At 37.0% G+C, this 17911-nt stretch overlaps 1 protein-coding gene across 8 annotated transcripts in view; it reads left to right on the forward strand.

Moving 5' to 3' along the window:
- The window catches only part of TMEM68 (transmembrane protein 68), a 33395-nt gene extending 15945 nt beyond the window's left edge, over window positions 1-17450 (forward strand). For 4 of the 8 annotated variants that reach the window (XM_029223117.1, XM_029223122.1, XM_029223120.1 and 1 more), the window contains 5 exons: window positions 149-316; window positions 2997-3190; window positions 8243-8303; window positions 10829-10968; window positions 16624-17450. In XM_029223117.1, the coding sequence (XP_029078950.1) occupies window positions 149-316; window positions 2997-3190; window positions 8243-8303; window positions 10829-10968; window positions 16624-16728 (668 nt within the window). In that variant the 3' untranslated portion in view covers window positions 16729-17450. Of the gene's footprint in view, window positions 1-148; window positions 317-2996; window positions 3191-4112; window positions 4218-5536; window positions 5926-8242; window positions 8304-10828; window positions 10969-16623 lie in introns of those variants that run through there. The other 4 variants (XR_003793591.1, XM_029223123.1, XM_029223121.1 and 1 more) reach the window with 4 other exon arrangements.
- The last annotated feature ends 461 nt before the right edge of the window (window positions 17451-17911 follow it).

A 17911-nucleotide genomic window follows, 5' to 3' on the forward strand; every position in this document is an offset into this window, starting at 1 on the left:
GGGAGGGAGGGAAGGGGAAAGTGGATGGACACAGGGGGGCTTGTGCTCCCGAAAGAAAGACTGAGTGTCTGTGTTAGTAACCATCCTTTAGTATAAATAAACTAATATTAAATACATTTTAAGTATCTGTATTTTGTCTTTCTAACAGGTTATGAAGTTCATGGGATGGAAAAAATACCAGAAGAAGGGCCAGCACTGATCATTTTTTATCATGGAGCTATTCCCATCGATTTTTACTACTTCATGGCTAAAATTTTTATCCATAAAGGCAGAACTTGCCGGGTAGTAGCTGATCACTTTGTTTTTAAAATTCCAGGTAAACTTTCACTGTAGCTGGTGATATAAAAATGTTTAATTAACATGATCAAATTATGTGACAGTCTGTATGTCTTTGAGTTTAGTATCTGTTTTAGGTAATATACCTAAATATAAAAACATTGTGGCCAAAAATGTTATCTAATTTCTTTCTCTATTAACAGGTAGTCATTATTTTTTGAAGTTAATTGTAACTTTTGCCAAACAATTAATTTGTATTTTGGTATAGGAGGTAGTTGATTTTTCATATGGTGAATTTTTCTATGAGATATTGATCTGGGAGTTTAATTTTATAGTAATTAGTGTTTGATTACTGTCAGTTTGATAGCAAATCAAAGTTAAAAAAAGTTAGCCAGGATATATTTTGTCTTTATATAATCATATAATATTGCCTCAGAAATCCTAACCTAAAGAGCCTATTATGTCTTTTATCATACTTGACTTGCTTGGTAGAATTATAACTCTTAAGACTGAGGACTACATTTTTTTAAATATTCATATTCATTAAAGGCTTTGTACCTTTTTAAAAAGATTAATAAACTGAATGGTTTCAAACATGATAAGAGTTTTTAAAAAAATCATTCTAAAGTAAACTCATTAAGATTAAATCTTAGTTTCTTCTGTCAGGAAGTCACCAGAAACAAGCCAAGAAAGTTTATGGTATGTTCTCTGGAATTGTAAAAGCAAAAGCCACCCATCAACCAGATAAACACGAGACAGTGAATGAAATAACAGTTCTCTTAGTGCCTTTCATAGACATGGTTAATGTTTCCAGCATCCTTGTGTCACTAAAAAGCCATTTGTACTTTGTGTATAAACTAAATTGCCTATAAAAGGTATTTCTTTAGACAGTAATATGATCACTTTATAATAAGCTTGGAAACTAGAGGAAAGAAAAACATCATTATATGGTCCTACCCCCTAACATATATCCAGTTATCATTTTGATTTATTTTGCTTCATTTTTTAAAAAATTAATTAATTTATTTAGTTTTGGCTGTGTTGTGTCTTCGTCTCTGTGCGAGGGCTTTCTCTAGTTGCGGCAAGCCGGGGCCACTCTTCATCGCGGTGCGCGGGCCTCTCACTATCGCGGCCTCTCTTGTTGCGGAGCACAAGCTCCAGACGCGCAGGCTCAGTAGTTGTGGCTCACGGGCCTAGTTGCTCCACGGCATGTGGGATCTTCCCGGACTGGGGCTCGAACACGTGTCCCCTGCATTGGCAGGCAGATTCTCAACCACTGCGCCACCAGGGAAGCCCTATTTTGCTTCATTTTTAATTTGCACATCTTCAGGTTATGCAAACTGTTTTGTTCTTTTTTAAAAAACTTAATGTAGCATTAACATTTTCCCATGTTTTATAAATAACAATTTAAATATATGACTAAAATATTTACTTAACTAGTTTTCTCTTATGGAACATTAGGTTGCTTACTTTTCTTTCTTTTTATAAATAATAAATGTGAATCTTTTTATTTAGCATTTGACTTAAAAATTTCCCCCTTTATGATCTTTATGATCTTGTAATTTATTAAACCTCCCCTGTTTATTCGTTTATTATGAGAATACATCTAGTGAAATCAGTGAACTTTTAACATAGTATAGGATGAGAATTATTTCTTCTCAATAATATTGATAATCTTGCTTCATATCCTTAAACCTATGAGAAGTTGGGTTATTCTGCACAGTTTTCACTCTCCATCCCCATATTTCCCAGTCTCAAGGGATAATGTATACAAACACCAGTCCTCTAAATTTCCAGCTTAGGATTTGGTTAAAATATTTAATTACTGATAGGATTATTTCTTTCATCCATAAATAGCTATAATTTGAAAAACTGTATAATATTAAGACTGGAATTAATTGTTCCTGAGCCAATCACTCACTTTATTAAAAACTCTTAATGATATTGCTATTATTGTTGATTTAAAAAATTTTTATTGTGGAATTAGCAGTATCTAACTTTTAATTTCAATAGATTTAACTGTGGCTTGCCAATTTTGGTAGAGCTAGAGCAGTCAGACTCACATTCTCTTGAGTGATTCTCTTTCTTATAGGGTTAATGGAAGATTAGATGTGTGATTGATGATGGGATGTCCTTTCTGATTGCTCTAATAAATGCTGTAGACAGTGTTTGGCCATGAGATGCAGTGGAAGGAGCTTTGGACTAGACATACCTGGACCGGAATCTCTGCCCTGCCCTTTGCTAGGTGTGTGACTTGGAGCAAGCTTCTTAACTCTCTGAGTCAACTTTCCTCGTCTGTAAAATGGGAATAAGAATCCCTATTTTCCCAGGTGTTTTTTTTTTTGGCCGCCACACAGCACGGCATGTGGGATCTTAGTTCCCCAACAAGGAATCGAACCTGTGCCCCCTGCAGTGGAAGCATGGAGTCTTAACCACTGGACCACCAGGGAAGTCCCATGAGTTTTAATTAAGAATTTGAATATGTAGCCAGAATAGTAGGTGATCACTGAGAAAGTAATCAGCGAGACATAGCTATTAATTTACCAGCAGTATTAATCTTATGTTAACCTTAAGAGTTGTTGTTGGTTTAAAAAAAGTAAAAAAAAGAATTTACTGATTTAAGTATAGATAGTACATTATGTAGGTTGTGAAGATTTTTGCTCTTGAAGAATTGGACAAGAAGTACTTAAGATATATCTTCATGCTAATGTTTCTTACAGGGTTTAGTTTATTACTTGATGTATTTTGTGCTATACATGGACCAAGAGAAAAATGTGTTGAAATTCTGCGGAGTGGTCACTTGTTAGCTATCTCACCAGGTGGTGTTCGAGAAGCCCTGATTAGCGATGAGACCTACAACATCGTGTGGGGTAATCGTAAAGGCTTCGCTCAGGTTGCAATTGATGCAAAAGTGGTGAGTTGTATAAAACTGATTATTAAAGGAAAGCTGTGTCTACTTTAAAATAAATGCTTAAATAGCTTAAGAGTATATCAGAATTTAGATACTGTCATTGCACTACTTTAAAAATTAGTGTCTGTAACTCTAAGATAACAATAGAGAAATATTCCTTGTGCGTGGGAAGCCATCTTTATAAAAAAATTCAACCTGGAAATTTGCAAATATCTAGCAAGGCTTTATTTTATGCTTCAAAATCCAGCTTCTTTTAATCAGATTTATGAAATTTTTTGTATTCCTTCACTTATACTTTTTTTCATAAGTATAATCAATCCAACTCTGTGTATTTTAATCCTTTGGTTCAACTGAGTTGGCATGTTTCAGTGATGGCTATTGGTTGGTTTCATTGTAACTCTTGCATTTGTGACCAATTTATATAACAATAGAGCTCAAATAATATATGGTTTCTACCATTTTTCATCAGCAAATGTGATCAGCTCTCTAATAGTATGAAGAAAGATGAGAAAGAGATATTGGTGGAATTTAGATCTTTTTAAAAGAACGAATTTGTCAATAAAATTAAGTGTTCTTCTGGGATTCGCTGTAATTATTCTACTTAGTAAACTGGAAAATCTGAATGCCATCTTGTTTTTTTTGCTTTGGAAAGTATATCTAAGCTTTTTGGTCTCTGTATTGTACTTTATCCTATGAAACATTTATTACTTATGGAATGTTGCTTCTTTGTTTTCTGTTTGTTTTCATTATAGATTGTCTATCAGAAAAAGAAATCATAGCACTTGACAAGGTGGTTTTCTTTTTCCAGGCCAATTAGTTAGGGACTGCTGCTAATGTTTTCACATTTCTGTTTTTTGTGTGTGTGTTTCCACTGCTGTCATATAGACACCAGTCTGCACCCTTAGCTTGCCTGTTCATCTTGCAGATACAGACTTTTGATTAAAAAGGAAAGGATTATGGATGACTCCTTCTAACCCAAAAGCAACATTTGAAGAAGAATGGACATTTTCCGTTTATTTTTTAATTGCAGAGTTACAATAAAATAAAATACATTGAGCTCTATTCTCTGTACATATTTGTATATGTAATTCCTAGAAGTAAGTTATTGCTATAGTGCTTTAACAATGTGATCTTGGTATAAGTTAATGTACTTGTCCAAGTGTTTAATAATGGACAACATAAAAATTTAAACACTACTGTCCTATAGTAGATTATAAACTCCCTTAGGACAAAGCCACCTTTTATATTCTGAATTCCTAGTACAATGACTAGCACTTAGTAGGCTCTCTGCATTTGTTGAATTGATTTTTTAAATACTACAAGAAAGGAGTCTTTTGAATTTAAGTCTATGTTAATAGTATTAATGATACAGAAAATTAATTTATAGCCCATTTTATTTTCCAAAAAGTCTTATGTACTAAGGTAGAAAACAAAACCTTAGACTTTATGAATAATGTAGAATATAAGATGATACATGCACAGTTGTTCCGAAATTAAGGATAATCAGTGTAAATGTATATTAAAGCAATGATAACAGCTAAAAACTTAAAGATAGTTCAATCTTCAGGTTTGTATTTTGAGAGAATTATTTCTTCCAAAGTTTAAGGTAAAAGTGACAAAAATAGATTTGGAATCACATAGATTGATCATGGAATTCTAATTCCTCATCCTTAAGTTACAGTTTTAAGGACCATTGCCTGGAAGAAGTCTTGAAAGAAAAAATTATATAGAGAAAGAAGCCCTTTTATCAATCCCTGAGTTTCTAGATAATTAATTAAGATAACCTAGATAGAGCTTCCCTGGTAGCACAGTGGTTAAGAATCCACCTGCCAATAAAGGGGACACGGGTTCTAGCCCTGGTCCAGGAAGATCCCACATGCTGCTGAACAACTAAGCCCGTGCACCACAACTACTGAGCCTGCACTCTAGAGCCCGTGAGCCATAACTGCTGGGCCCACGTGCCACAACTACTGAAGCCCATGTGCCTAGAGCCCGTGCTCCACAAGAGAAGCCCCGCAATGAGAAGCCCACGCACCACAACGAAGAGTAGCCCCCGCTCGCTGCAACTAGAGAAAGCCCATGCGCAGCAACGAAGACCCAACACAGCCAAAAAAAAAAACCCGATAACCTAGATAATTTAAGGTTTTTTATACAAAACTTGAGAAAATTTAATAAACAGCCTTTTACAAGTTAATAAACAAAAATCTTTAACGTTGCTGATTTACAAAATAGCACTGCATCACTGATAAATCTTGTACCACCCTAACCTTTCTTAGCACTTTTAAAGGCTTTATGTTGGTACCCCTGTACAGTAAGTAGGTGACATATGTAATTATTCCAATGTTACAGATGAGGAGACTCAGGCACACAGAGATGAAGGGATGGAGGGACCCTGTCACACAGCAAGTCAGAAGCAGAGCTTACAGTTCAGGACTGCAGGCAGCTGGTACACTTCACAGTGAGTCCGCCAACCCCAAGATTAGAGGGCCTTGCAGATCCGCGAGGGAAGCCTTTCAGTCACATGTGGATACAGTTGTAAATGGCACCAGCAGCTTATTTGAAAAAGCCCTTCTTAGGTCTCACAGAATTATCATAAACTTTGAATAAAAAGTTACGACTGTTGTTACAAGACTAACCACATTTAAATTGAAACAGAGGAATGGAAATTCAAGTGAAAATCTAGGTCATCAACAGAAATTCACAAAATATTGGCAGAAAATATTTAAGGCTCATCTGCAAGTTACAGGCTTTTTGATATAATCTAAATCACTCTTATTTTGTGAATTCCTGAGAATTCTGACTTTGCTAAGAATTTTTAGGTAATTTCGTAGCTAAATAATTTGGGGAAAAAATGAGCCCATTTACTCTAATTGGAAAACAAATAACAGATGTAAAAGAAAATAGCGTTCGTTTCAATAAAATTGTTTATATGTATTATCTCAATCTATAAAAACCTTGAGATGGGATAATTATTATTATTGTCATTTCATACATGAAGAAACAGGTTTAGTGACCTGTCCAATGGTTCCCACTTAAATTTTTGTGGCAAAGTTAAGACTCCAAGGCCACGCTCTATTCCCCAAGAATAGTTTTAACAAAATACACATTCTCTACCTCTTCACACACGTGTACATACATGTACAGAGATACATGTATACATGTAATCAATTTGATTCTAGGTTACTTATGCAACTACCTTGTTATACAAAGTGTGCGCAAACAAAGGAACCAGCTACAGTATGAAGTTGTAATAAGGTAATGCTTGCAGCTGTAAGGCTGCAAGCTTGAATGTAAATTTAGAAACCAGGGTATAGCCTGGAATACTGAGTTTGTAGGGTAAGCCTTCTCCTGTTTAGTATCTTCTAGAAATGCCCAGCTTCTGGAGAGTTAGCCATTTAAAGGATGATATATATATACCTGAAGAGTCTTTATAAAGTGCATCCTTCAATACTAACTTCGGGGTTCATGCCAGTCAGTAGACAAAAACCTAGCAGCACTGATCAGAGAAGGCAAAGTTGTGTATATATGAGCTGAAAGCTTTCTGTTCCTTCCTGGGCATCTTAAGTTCTCAACTCTAAAGACATTGTAGAAGTATTTAAAACATTAGGATTCCAACCATCACTTTATTCTACAAAACTAGTGGTGGTTTTAGGAAAATCATAATCTGAATTTTTTTACAAAAGAGTCAGTCTACTTTGTCTTAGGTGTTAGCTTTGTGAATTAACTCCATCAGATTTTAAATTATTCATTGGACTGCTTCTTCCTTACCCGGCTTTTCTGGTTTTAAAATTGCTGCTGCCTGTTTCCTACCCTTTGTATTCAGAGAATACAAGCTAATTCCTTAGAAGCATTTTCTCTCTGTCCTGTTGATTCATTCCTTCTTTAGTTCACCTGTCACACTGTCTTTCAGTACCTGCTTTATTCCAGGCACTGTTCTAGGTGTTTCCAGCAGTGAACGAAACCAAGTCTCTGCTATGGGGGGTCTTGCTTCTCGTGAGGGGAGAGAGATAATAAATAAATGATCAGTTAGGTGATTGAAAGGGAGTATGTTTTATGAAGAAAGCTGTGCCTGTAGACTCTTTCCTTTAGTCCACCAGATTTGACTGCTTTCCAAAGCTGAAAAGGAATGGCTTTTTAAATGTCAGCTTATTTAAATGTTTCAAACCCTGCTCACTCAGGCAAGTAATTCTGTATTAACAAATGCTGATAGTAGACTGTAAGTAAAATGATCCTCGCCCCCCCTTCCAGTTTTATCTATTCTAAAACATCATTTAATTCAGTATATTTTGTGTACCTTTTAAAGTGTTTTATTCAATTTTTTATCTACTTCAGTTCCGCCGTGATGTAACTTCCTTACATGATCCTTTGCTACTTGATCCATTGTTTCATGACATTTAGATAAGGTCTCCATTTAAAAAAAATCATATTTAACCAATAATATTCATGGAAAAATAAAAACCATGAACTTTTGAGCAGACATCCTCCAAAATAATGATAGAAAGAGTTCTTTTATGTATATGTTTTTCCTTTTTTTTTCTTTTTTTTGGTGTTGAGTATTATACTTACTTTTCATTGATGTTGAACATTATTAGATTTAATAAGCTCACAAAAAAATGGTGTTTCACTAATTCCATGACAGCATCTTGCTAAAACTTGTCATTTGAACATATGTAAGTTTCTCCATAGAGAGAATTTCTGTTTTGAAACTTTTTCTTCAGTAGCCCACTGAAACCAGTTTAATTATCACATTCATTTTACTTAATGACATTAATGATCACTTTAATCTTAATTTTGAGTTTCAAGAGTTCATGTGGAATGATAGGAAAGTCGGTAAATGAAATATTATGTATTACCACTAGAAGGTAGTGTTTCCAATTTATATTTTTCTTTAAATGATCATGTTAATTTGAGTCTGATAAATCACACTGGTGATAACAGTATACCTTTATTTTTAAAATGCCTTGGTTTTGTAACTTAAACAGGCCCTCAAAAGTTTGCATTAGAGACATCAAATGGATTGACGTATTTACTTTTTAATTCAAATTCTCTCTTTAGCCCATTATTCCTATGTTTACACAAAATATTCGAGAAGGATTTAGATCCCTCGGAGGAACAAGTAAGTTCTGATTCATATGGTTTTTCTAATTATAATGTAATATTTAGAATGTAATATTTTAAATATTTGGGCTTTTGAACACTACAGGAAAACTTTTTGAATTATTACTTTAGAAAACGCATATACTATTTAGATGTTTTTCTCTTTAAACTCTAAATGATAACTGGTTCTAAGTAATGGCGGTTCTAGATGTTAGATTTTTGTTAAGAGTCTCACGTATATACTGAGGCTTATTTATCATGGGCTTTTTAAAATTACGGAGTGAATTTTCTAATTTACTGTGTTAAACCATGTTGCTGAGGTTTAAAACAAATGTACTTATTTGTAAATAAAGACTGTCTTCCTAACTCATTCCTGAGGAAGTGACAGCTGTAAAAATGGATGGCAGTAAAAAAAATTGGGGGGGGCAGAATTTGAAAGTCTATTTATCCTGAAAAAAGTATATATATATATATGTTTGCATAAATCTCTTTTAAATTTTAAGAAATTAATTTCTATTGGAGTATAGTTGATTTTACAATGTTGTGTTAGTTTCAGGTGTACAGCAAAGTGAATCAGTTATACATATACACATAGCCACTCTTTTTTAGATTCTTTTCCCACATAGGTCATTACAGAGTGTTGAGTAGAGTTCCCTGTGCTATACTGTAGGTTCTTAGACAAGAAAATATTGAATTAAGATTAACAACCTAAGGAGATATCTTTTGCTTTAATTTATTTCGGTTACCTCTTGTTTTTTTTTTTTTTGAACCATGATAGGTTTACATTGAAAAGTTCTCTTTGCCTACCTTTACTTTATTGATAACAAAGTAAGCTTTGAACCTAGCTATAAGAGTGATAACAATTCAATGTGCTTTCTCTTTGCAAAGTCTCTTTTTTTTTTTTTTAGTTTTATAGTTTGCTTTGTACCCTATGGTTTATATATTATGTTTGATTGATTATGTTTTATCCCTAGTGCTATATTGTTAGTGTTCCCACCCACATACAAATCCCATCCTGAAAACCTTAAACTTCTGTTGTTCCTTTTATGTCTGTGTTGGTATATTGTTGATATTCCATTATGTTTTTTTTAGTTCTTTTTCTTCAAATTTGGAATGGAAAGGCAGATTGATGTGATGTTTAACTTTTGTTGTGTAATTAATCCTTCTAATTTTCTCTCAGATCATTTCTTTAGAATTTAAGTTGCATACCAGAAATTATTCCTAATTTTGTTTCTTTAATTGTAAAGTGGTTTTAAAATTCTTTTTGACTGGGTTTCCGTGGTGGCACAGTAGTTGAGAGTCCACCTGCTGATGCAGGGGACGCGGGTTCGTGCCCCGGTCCGGGAGGATCCCACATGCCGCGGAGCGGCTGGGCCCGTGAGCCATGGCCGCTGGGCCTGCATGTCCAGAGCCTGTGCTCTGCAACAGGGGAGGCCACAGCAGTGAGAGACCCGCGTACCGCAAAAAAAAAAAAAAAAAAAGTTCTTTTTGACTGCTTTTTTTACTTTAAAAGTTGGATATCTCAAAAGTTGGTGTGTAGTGGTATATTTTTTTGAGTATTACTTTGGGTCTTATGGTATATTCTGTGTTTCCATATATAAAGTGTTTTAAACTTTCAGTACAATTCTTTTTTTTTTTTTTTTTTTTTTTTTTTTGTTCGGGGGCCTCTCACCGTTGTTTCCTCTCCCACTGCGGAGCACAGACTCCGGACGCGCAGGCTCAGCGGCCATGGCTTACGGGCCCAGCCGCTCTGCGGCATGTGGGATCTTCCCGGACCGGGACACGAACCCACGTCCCCTGCATCGGCAGGCGGACTCTCAACCACTGCGCCGCCAGGGAAGCCCTCACAGCAGTTCTTAATTATGTATTCCATGTTGCTTGTCATGTTTTGGATCCTTTTTTTTTAAACTTAGTCTTAGTCTGTCAGTTTATGTTACATTATTACCACTTTTAATCTTGCTAAATTTCATGGTTGGTCATTAGCATTAACAATTCTTTTTCCTAGTTTACAGTAATGTTTTTAGTCTTTACTTAGTTTATTGGTGCATTTTAGTCTCATGTTTACTTGAATTTATTTTATGCTTTCATTTTTTCTTTTGTTTGTGTAACTCAGGTATTTGTGAGTCTCTAGACTTTTTAGCTTCTAGCTTTTTGTTGCAATCTTTATGCTGTGTTTTTCAATAATAGTAATTAGTTTACCTTTTTAAATTCTTACATTTTTAAAATCTCATCTTTCCCCCCTAATTAATAGACCTTATTTTTTTGAGCATTTTTATGTTTACAGAGAAATTGAGCAGAGGGCATAGAGAGTACCCACAAACCTCGCCACTCCCCAGTCTCTTCTGTTATTCACATCTTGCATTAGTGTGGTACATTTGCTACGATCAATGAAAAGCTCATCTTTTAAAAAAGTATTGTATTAATTGCCAGGAGGTGATCCTGTTTGCCTCCATCCTCTAAGTCTTACATAATTAATTTGAAAGTTTACAGTTACATGCTCAGAATATTTAGCCAATTAAAATGATTTTGTTTTCTTTAAAACAGGGTTATTTAGGTGGCTGTATGAGAAGTTCCGCTATCCGTTTGCCCCAATGTATGGAGGTTTTCCAGTGAAGTTACGCACCTATTTAGGTGACCCCATTCCATACGATCCAAAGATCACGGCAGAAGAACTAGCTGAAAAGGTAAATTATTCTTTCTTTCTTAGTTTTAGGACATATTTGTAATTGCAGGTTTTCTTTTAAAACTTAATAATTCTACAAGCATGTTCTGGATCAGTGGTGATTTGTCCCCCAGGGGACATCTGGCAATGTCTGGAGACACTTTATTGTCACCACGGATGAGACTCGGGAGGAGGTCGTGCTGTTGGTGTCCAGTGGGTAGAGGCCGGGGATGCTGGCACACATTCTATAGTGCACAGGACAGCCGCCCCGCCCCCAACAAAGAGCCGTTCTTTCTAAAATGCCAATCGTGTTGAGCTTAAAGTTCTTGGCACCGTTAATTAAAAGGTTTCATTAAGTGATATTCAGAAGAAGAAAGCTTTGACCTCCATGAAAAGAAATTGCTTTTGTCTGGTAGAAATACCTTGGGAGGAAAATGGAATCATGTTTAAGAGTGTGGGTTGTGAAGTCAGATTGTTCTAGTGCCGCTGTTTGTTTGCTCGGGCAGGGGAGCAGGGGAGAGAACGGAGCCCACTCACAGAGTTACCCCTGGGGGGTCACATGCGATTGAGGACATCCGTCATTGAGAGCAGTGTCTGCCATCTAGTAGGTGTTCCATGACTGCTGGCTACTGCTGTTACTCTAGGAACTTGTGACCCAGTGTGGCAGGTAAATAACTAAATCGATGCTTTTAAGGTGATGCGTTCGCACGATGGTGTGCTTGCGGCGCGATTTCTCAACCTGGGCACTATTGGTATTTTGTTGTGCGGTTGTTCTGTGCACCATAGGGTGTTTACTCACCAGATGCTGGCAGCATCTCATCGCTATCCCTCACTCACTGTGACAATAAAAAAACATCTCTAGACGTTGCCATTATCCCCTGGGAGACAAAATCTCCCCTGGTTGAGACCTGCTGTTTTAGGGTATTATGGAAACACAAAGGAAAGACATCTAAATTAAACCAGGGATGCCTCCTTGAAGGAAGTGATGCTTGAATTCAGTTTTGAAAGGCGAAAAGGGATTCGCTGGGTGAAGAGTAGAGAGGTAGAGGAAACAGCGTATGAAAGGATGGCAGCACGAACTGGCGTAAAGTCTTCAAGGAGTTGAGGGTGGTCTGGGGTAGCTAAAGGGATAGAGAGTATAGACAATGAGGCTGGAAACATAGGAGTGTCTGGACCACGAAGGCACATCCTTGATTTTGTTTCTTGAAAGCCAGGGGTAGCTACTGAAAGCAGATGACTGATGTAGTAGGTTTGCTTTTAGAAAGATCACTAGAAGCAGTAGGGAGGCCGAGTTTGAGTGAGACCAGGAGAAGCTCAAAAGGGAAGGAGACTGCTTTGTGAGGGAAAAAATAGGATACGCTTCCTAGAATTGAGGGCATTTGTGGTAGGTCTTGAAAGACGGACGGAACTTGGACATGCGGACTTGGGGCAGGAGGGAAGAGTTCCAACAGAGGAACAGTGGTAGGAAAGTTGACTGCACACACCAACAGTGTAGAGCAGCCTGATAGGACTAGGAGAGTGAGGTTGGGAAGGGTGCCTAATAAATTCGCCTTCAGGAATTTCGCAAAGCATGTGAACATCGTGAAGGTTCTAAGAAGCCCCGCAATAAAGAGGTCTATTTAACTTTGTTTCAGAGAGCTTTGCCCAGTCTCATCTGACCAAAGCCAGCTCCTGGTTTTTCCTGGAATAGCAGCTAATAACAGCTCTGGAATAAACTGGGGGACTCACTAGCTGAGTGGGTAGCGAGCATTTGGTTGAGATGAAACTGGAAAAGTAAGTGGGAACTCTATTTTTCGGCCCGTGAATAGCAGATTTTGTTTAGGAGAGGCCATTGGAAGTAGCCGTTCACCCGCAGTGACACTGGCCGAGGCAGGCACACAGCCACACTGGGCGTTAACGGGGCAGGACTGGATCCTTTCCACAGGGATGGCCCAGAAGAGGCCGAGCAGACGAGCAACCGTAATGCCCAGGGCTCAGCAAGGTCTGGCACTTAGGAAAGGATGCCCAGCTGAGGCAGCTAGAATGTCACATCAGATGAGCTTGACAAAGGTAACATTAATGATACATTATGTTCCTTGTCTGTGAGCTTCATTCTGAGGAAATGTACCTCCTGCTAGGTATTCTACTAACTGGTTAAGTGAGTTCACTCAGAGCGTGTAGCAATCCTTTTCCTGAAAGGAAACCCCTCCAACACTGGTTTCCCGGTCCGGGCAGGCTCTGTGCACAGCACTTCTCCCATCCCCAGGCGATGCCTCACGGTGGTGACTTTAGATGACACCAGGGCTCAGCCCTCAGCCTGTCATGTTGCTCCTGCCCACACACTTTATTGTTCCTGTACCACATCTCCGCAGCTCCCTGACAAATGCATTCTCCTTTAGCAGAGCTGAACTCTGTTTTGTTCTTTAAAAAGGTTTTTCCCACCTAACTATTAGGATTTAATTGGGTCAGAGCAAGTTAGGAACACTTTTTTACAAATACCGTCCATTTTTATGGTTAAGATACAAGGTAGTGGAGAGAGAGGGAAGAGAAACTGGCCTGGAAGTTTAGGGATCTGAGTCCTAACCCTAACTCTCCCACCAGGCAGCAGAGTCAGGTTGGGTAAATGGTATGTTCCTCCCTGAGTCTCAGAGTCCTCAACTGTAGAATGGGGAGATTAAAATAGATATCTCAGAGGTTTCGTCCAGGTCTAAAATTAAGTGAATCCTGTTCCCTTATTTTTCTCAGTTAAGGAGAATATATATATATTCCCGGGACTTGATTTTTCATGAGTGAGAAATATATTCATGGCACTGGTAGAGTTAGATATTTTAGATGTTAAAATATATATTTATATATTTACCAATTCAAACTGGTAAAAAGAAGAGGCCTTCCTGAATCATTGAAATACCTCAGTTACTGTCTCCAGTTACTTTATGTACTTTATTATCAGTATTTAAAGTAACAGAAGTTGTCTACGAAAGCATAGTTTAGTAAAATTTCTTGAGGGAATTTCCTTAAATATATAGTTGCCATATCCATATTTCTGATGGTAAGTTGTCATTGCTGAACTAAAGTAAACTTGAAATAAAGAATACTTGAAATTTTCCTTTTGTGGATACATTGCATGAATTTCCAATCTCCATTGTTTACAGTATAAGCATAAACTGTAGCATAATGATCCCTGGATTATCGCAAATTCAAAATTACTAACATCTAGATTAATGTAGAAATGAAACCTCATTTAAGAAATGGGAGCTAGACTGTTCAGACATTCGATTGTGGAGAAGATTCATTTTGTAGACGCTAAATCTAAATTAAGATACACTGTACTCATGCTGAAGTGGGCACTTGGGATACGGCCTTAAAGTTCTCTCAGTCTCAAAGAGATCTGTTCTGTTTCCATCTGTCTCTTTGCCTCTCTCTCTGCATTCTGCATACACACATCCACACATACGTTAAGTACAGATTTATTTATATGTACAGGTATATATAATATACATGTCCTATTAAGGTGGAAGGAAGGTGGGGAGAAGTGGGTAGATTTGAGTGGTACTGGGAGGTGAGCTAACGGATGCCACCTATGGATTCTTATTCTCGATGAATGAGAAGCAGGAATTGTTAAGGATGATTCCCAGGTTTGGGTTACTGGGCTGGATTCATGGCCATTTGCTGAAGCATGTTGAGTTTGAGGTGCCTTTAAAACATTCAAGGGAAGTCATATTGAACATTCCTATCCGAGGCTGGGCGGCTGGAGATACAAATCTGGGAGTCGGCAGCAAATGGATGGTAATTTACGCTGTGGAAAGCTTACTGAGCCTTGGAGGAATAGTCAGTGCTTGATTTGGGGAGTGTAAATCTGCAAAAGGCGGTTGAAAGGGAGCGTCCTGAAAACCTAGCTTTTCCTCCAGGGGTGTGAGTTCCAGAAGCAGGATCAATGGTCACGTCAGATGAAAAGAATGTCCGTAGGATTTAGTGACACAAGGGGGTCATTAGTGATCTTTGCGAGAGCTGTATTTTCTTAATGCACAGACCTCATATTTCTCCACCCAGAAGTTCTTCCTTGATACATCAATTCATACCAAACAAAGTCTCTACTTTTTCACTTGGTATTTAACTCCCTTCGTGATTTAATTGAAACCTACCTGTAAAGCCTTATACTGCCCAGCAAATGAACACATACCTGAAATGCCAGCTCTCCGTCGCTTAACTGTTTTCTTGTGGTCTTTTCGCTCTTGCTGCTTTCTTCACTGCTATTGAAATCTCACAGGCCGGGGGAGACCCAGACCAAACAGTACCCCGTCCACGGAAACTTCCCTGGTCACCGGCCACCGATGAACTTCAGATGTGTTCTTTTCACATCTCAGATGATACAGTTCACAAATGAGCCTACATTCTAACTACTTTGTCCTTGATTATGCTTATTATGAGCTCCTTGAGATTAGAGACTTGTTTCACTAACGTTATAGCTTCCGAAGCATCTAGTATTTTCTGAGTGAGTGAATAAAATTTTAAAAATATATGGCACAGAGCACAACCTGTGTGTCAGTCGCTGTGCTCAGTGCCTGAAGACATGGCTTCAGTTTCACGTAATCCTTATCGTAAGTGTATGAAATTGTTCTCATCTCACAGATGTGAAAACTTGTGCATTAGAGAGGCATATTTTTAAAATACATCTTTGGGCTAGGGTTTCTTAATTATATTTAAAAATAAATGAAGGTCCAAGATTTGTAAAAAGAAGGCTTACTAAAGGTTAGCATCTGAAAAGAAGTGTGTACGGGTGTGCCTACCTGTACTATGTGCACGCAGAAAAAGCTTTTTTAGAGAGCCACAAACTGATTTAAAGTAAAAATTGTTATTGTAAATCAACTATACTTCAATAAAATAAATTAAAAACAATAAATTAAAAATTGTTGAAATTTGTCATGAATTTAATGGGAACAAATAGTTTTAGAAGATTTCTTGATATATCCTAATTGACTTTTCCATTGCTATGACTTAATTTAAATTCCTATTAAATTATGTAGAAATTGGGGTAAAGAACTAAAGCATATCTGCTCGTTCGTAGTTTTCCTCACTTTTTCCTGTCGCATTGCCTGATGTGATTGGTGTGTATGGTCATGAAAGACAAATACATAAAAATTTATTAATGGGTGAAAAGGAGTGAAAAATTCCATTTGCCTACCAGAAAATTTCCTACTACATTTTTCTTCTGATTTTTTTCCCTTCAGTTCTTTTTAGTGTTTATTATGTGCAAGGCATTGCTGTGCTCAGTGCTGGAGAAATGCTAAGATGTATTTTAAGGAGCTTACAACCTGGTGTAGAAAGTTGCCATGCAGACAGTATCTGTAATTCAAGTGTAATAAAGTAAGTATAAGAAATATGCTATGCACAGGGAAGAACCACTGCATCAATGAAAGTTCAAGAACCTTCTGTACTAAACACAGTTTGCAACGTTCTGTTACTTTTTTGTATGTTTAGAATGCTGAAAGGGTTTTGAAGTTAAATAAACAGTATTACATTAAAAAAAAAAAGAAATATGCTATGGGCATGCTGAGAAGGAGATCATTTATTCTGAGTAGCGATGGGTGCTAAGTTAGGGAAGACTTCTCATAAGTAATAGTATATTAAAATCCTTACTAACTACATATCTACATTGAGAACTAAAAGAATAACGGCCTTTCTTTTGTTTTCTTGATAGACGAAGGATGCTGTTCAAGCTTTGATTGATAAGCACCAAAGAATACCCGGAAACATTATGAGTGCTTTGCTAGAACGTTTTCATAACAAACAAAAGATCAACTAGAAGACTCTTTAATACATTTATATTAATATGTTTATGTCTGTAGGACTGTCTTCAAAATTTTGTGGGTTCTATAGTTAGTATTTTTTAAAACACCATGTTAATAAGCATCTTTCACTGAACTCGTTTAACACTGTATTGTCAATTTTGTTTCTGCAATCCATTGTGTCAGATTTAAACAATAACTTGTTACATGCCTAATTATTCAGAAAATGATCATGGTTCTTTTTATAATTTCCTAATAATGTATCATAAACATAGCTTCTTAAAGTTAAGTTTATTAATAACAGCAATGGAGGTTAAACAAACATTCCTAAATAATGCATCTAGTTTCTGTATATCTTGCACTGAGCTAGTTTTGCAAGGTGGCATAACCTAGAGTTTAGTACAGACACTTCAGTTAGGAAAAAAAAATGCTCTTTCCTCTGCCCCTCATTCCTTTCATGACCTTGGGCAAATCGCATAATGTTTTTATGCCTCAACAGTTCAATTTTTAAAAACATGTTAATACTTTGGTGAGGAATATTGTTTTAAATTCTTTATATTTGCTGTGATTGATAACTGTAGAACGAAATTATAACTGAATTAATTAAACAATACCAACATCTTTTAGAAGCTTATGTATTTTGTCCATAGGATGTTTAAATTACTCCTTCAGGTATGATGTCAAGTTGCCAAGGACAATGAAAATGATGTACTGTTTTTCAAGTTGAGTAAAAAAGAAATTAGGGAAAGTAAAATTTCTAATTATTGTTATTATTCTTTCTAGTATTATTTTTATATATATATATATATATATATATATATATTTTTTTTTTTTTTTTTTTTGTTTCCCTTTTTTTTTGCGGTATGCGGGCCTCTCACCGCTGTGGCCTCTCCAGTTGCGGAGCACAGGCTCCGGACGCGCAGGCTCAGCGGCCATGGCTCACGGGCCCAGCCACTCCGCGGCATGTGGGATCCTCCCGGATCGGGGCACGAACCTGTGTCCCCTGCATGGGCAGGCAGACTCTCAGCCACTGCGCCACCAGGGAAGCCCCCTCTAGTATTATATTTTTAATGAGACTCTGTAGACAAGCCGTACAGGGTGTGCATTGTCAGCCCTATGATATGGCATTTAATACTGTCAGGATAGAAATCACGGTTGTGCCCTGCATCTCATATGTTAGAAGCTGATTCTAGGCTGATG

This window comes from Monodon monoceros, unplaced genomic scaffold, assembly GCF_005190385.1.
Source record: "Monodon monoceros isolate NGI ecotype Baffin Bay Population unplaced genomic scaffold, NGI_Narwhal_1 Super_Scaffold_14, whole genome shotgun sequence".
NCBI lineage: Eukaryota > Metazoa > Chordata > Mammalia > Artiodactyla > Monodontidae > Monodon > Monodon monoceros.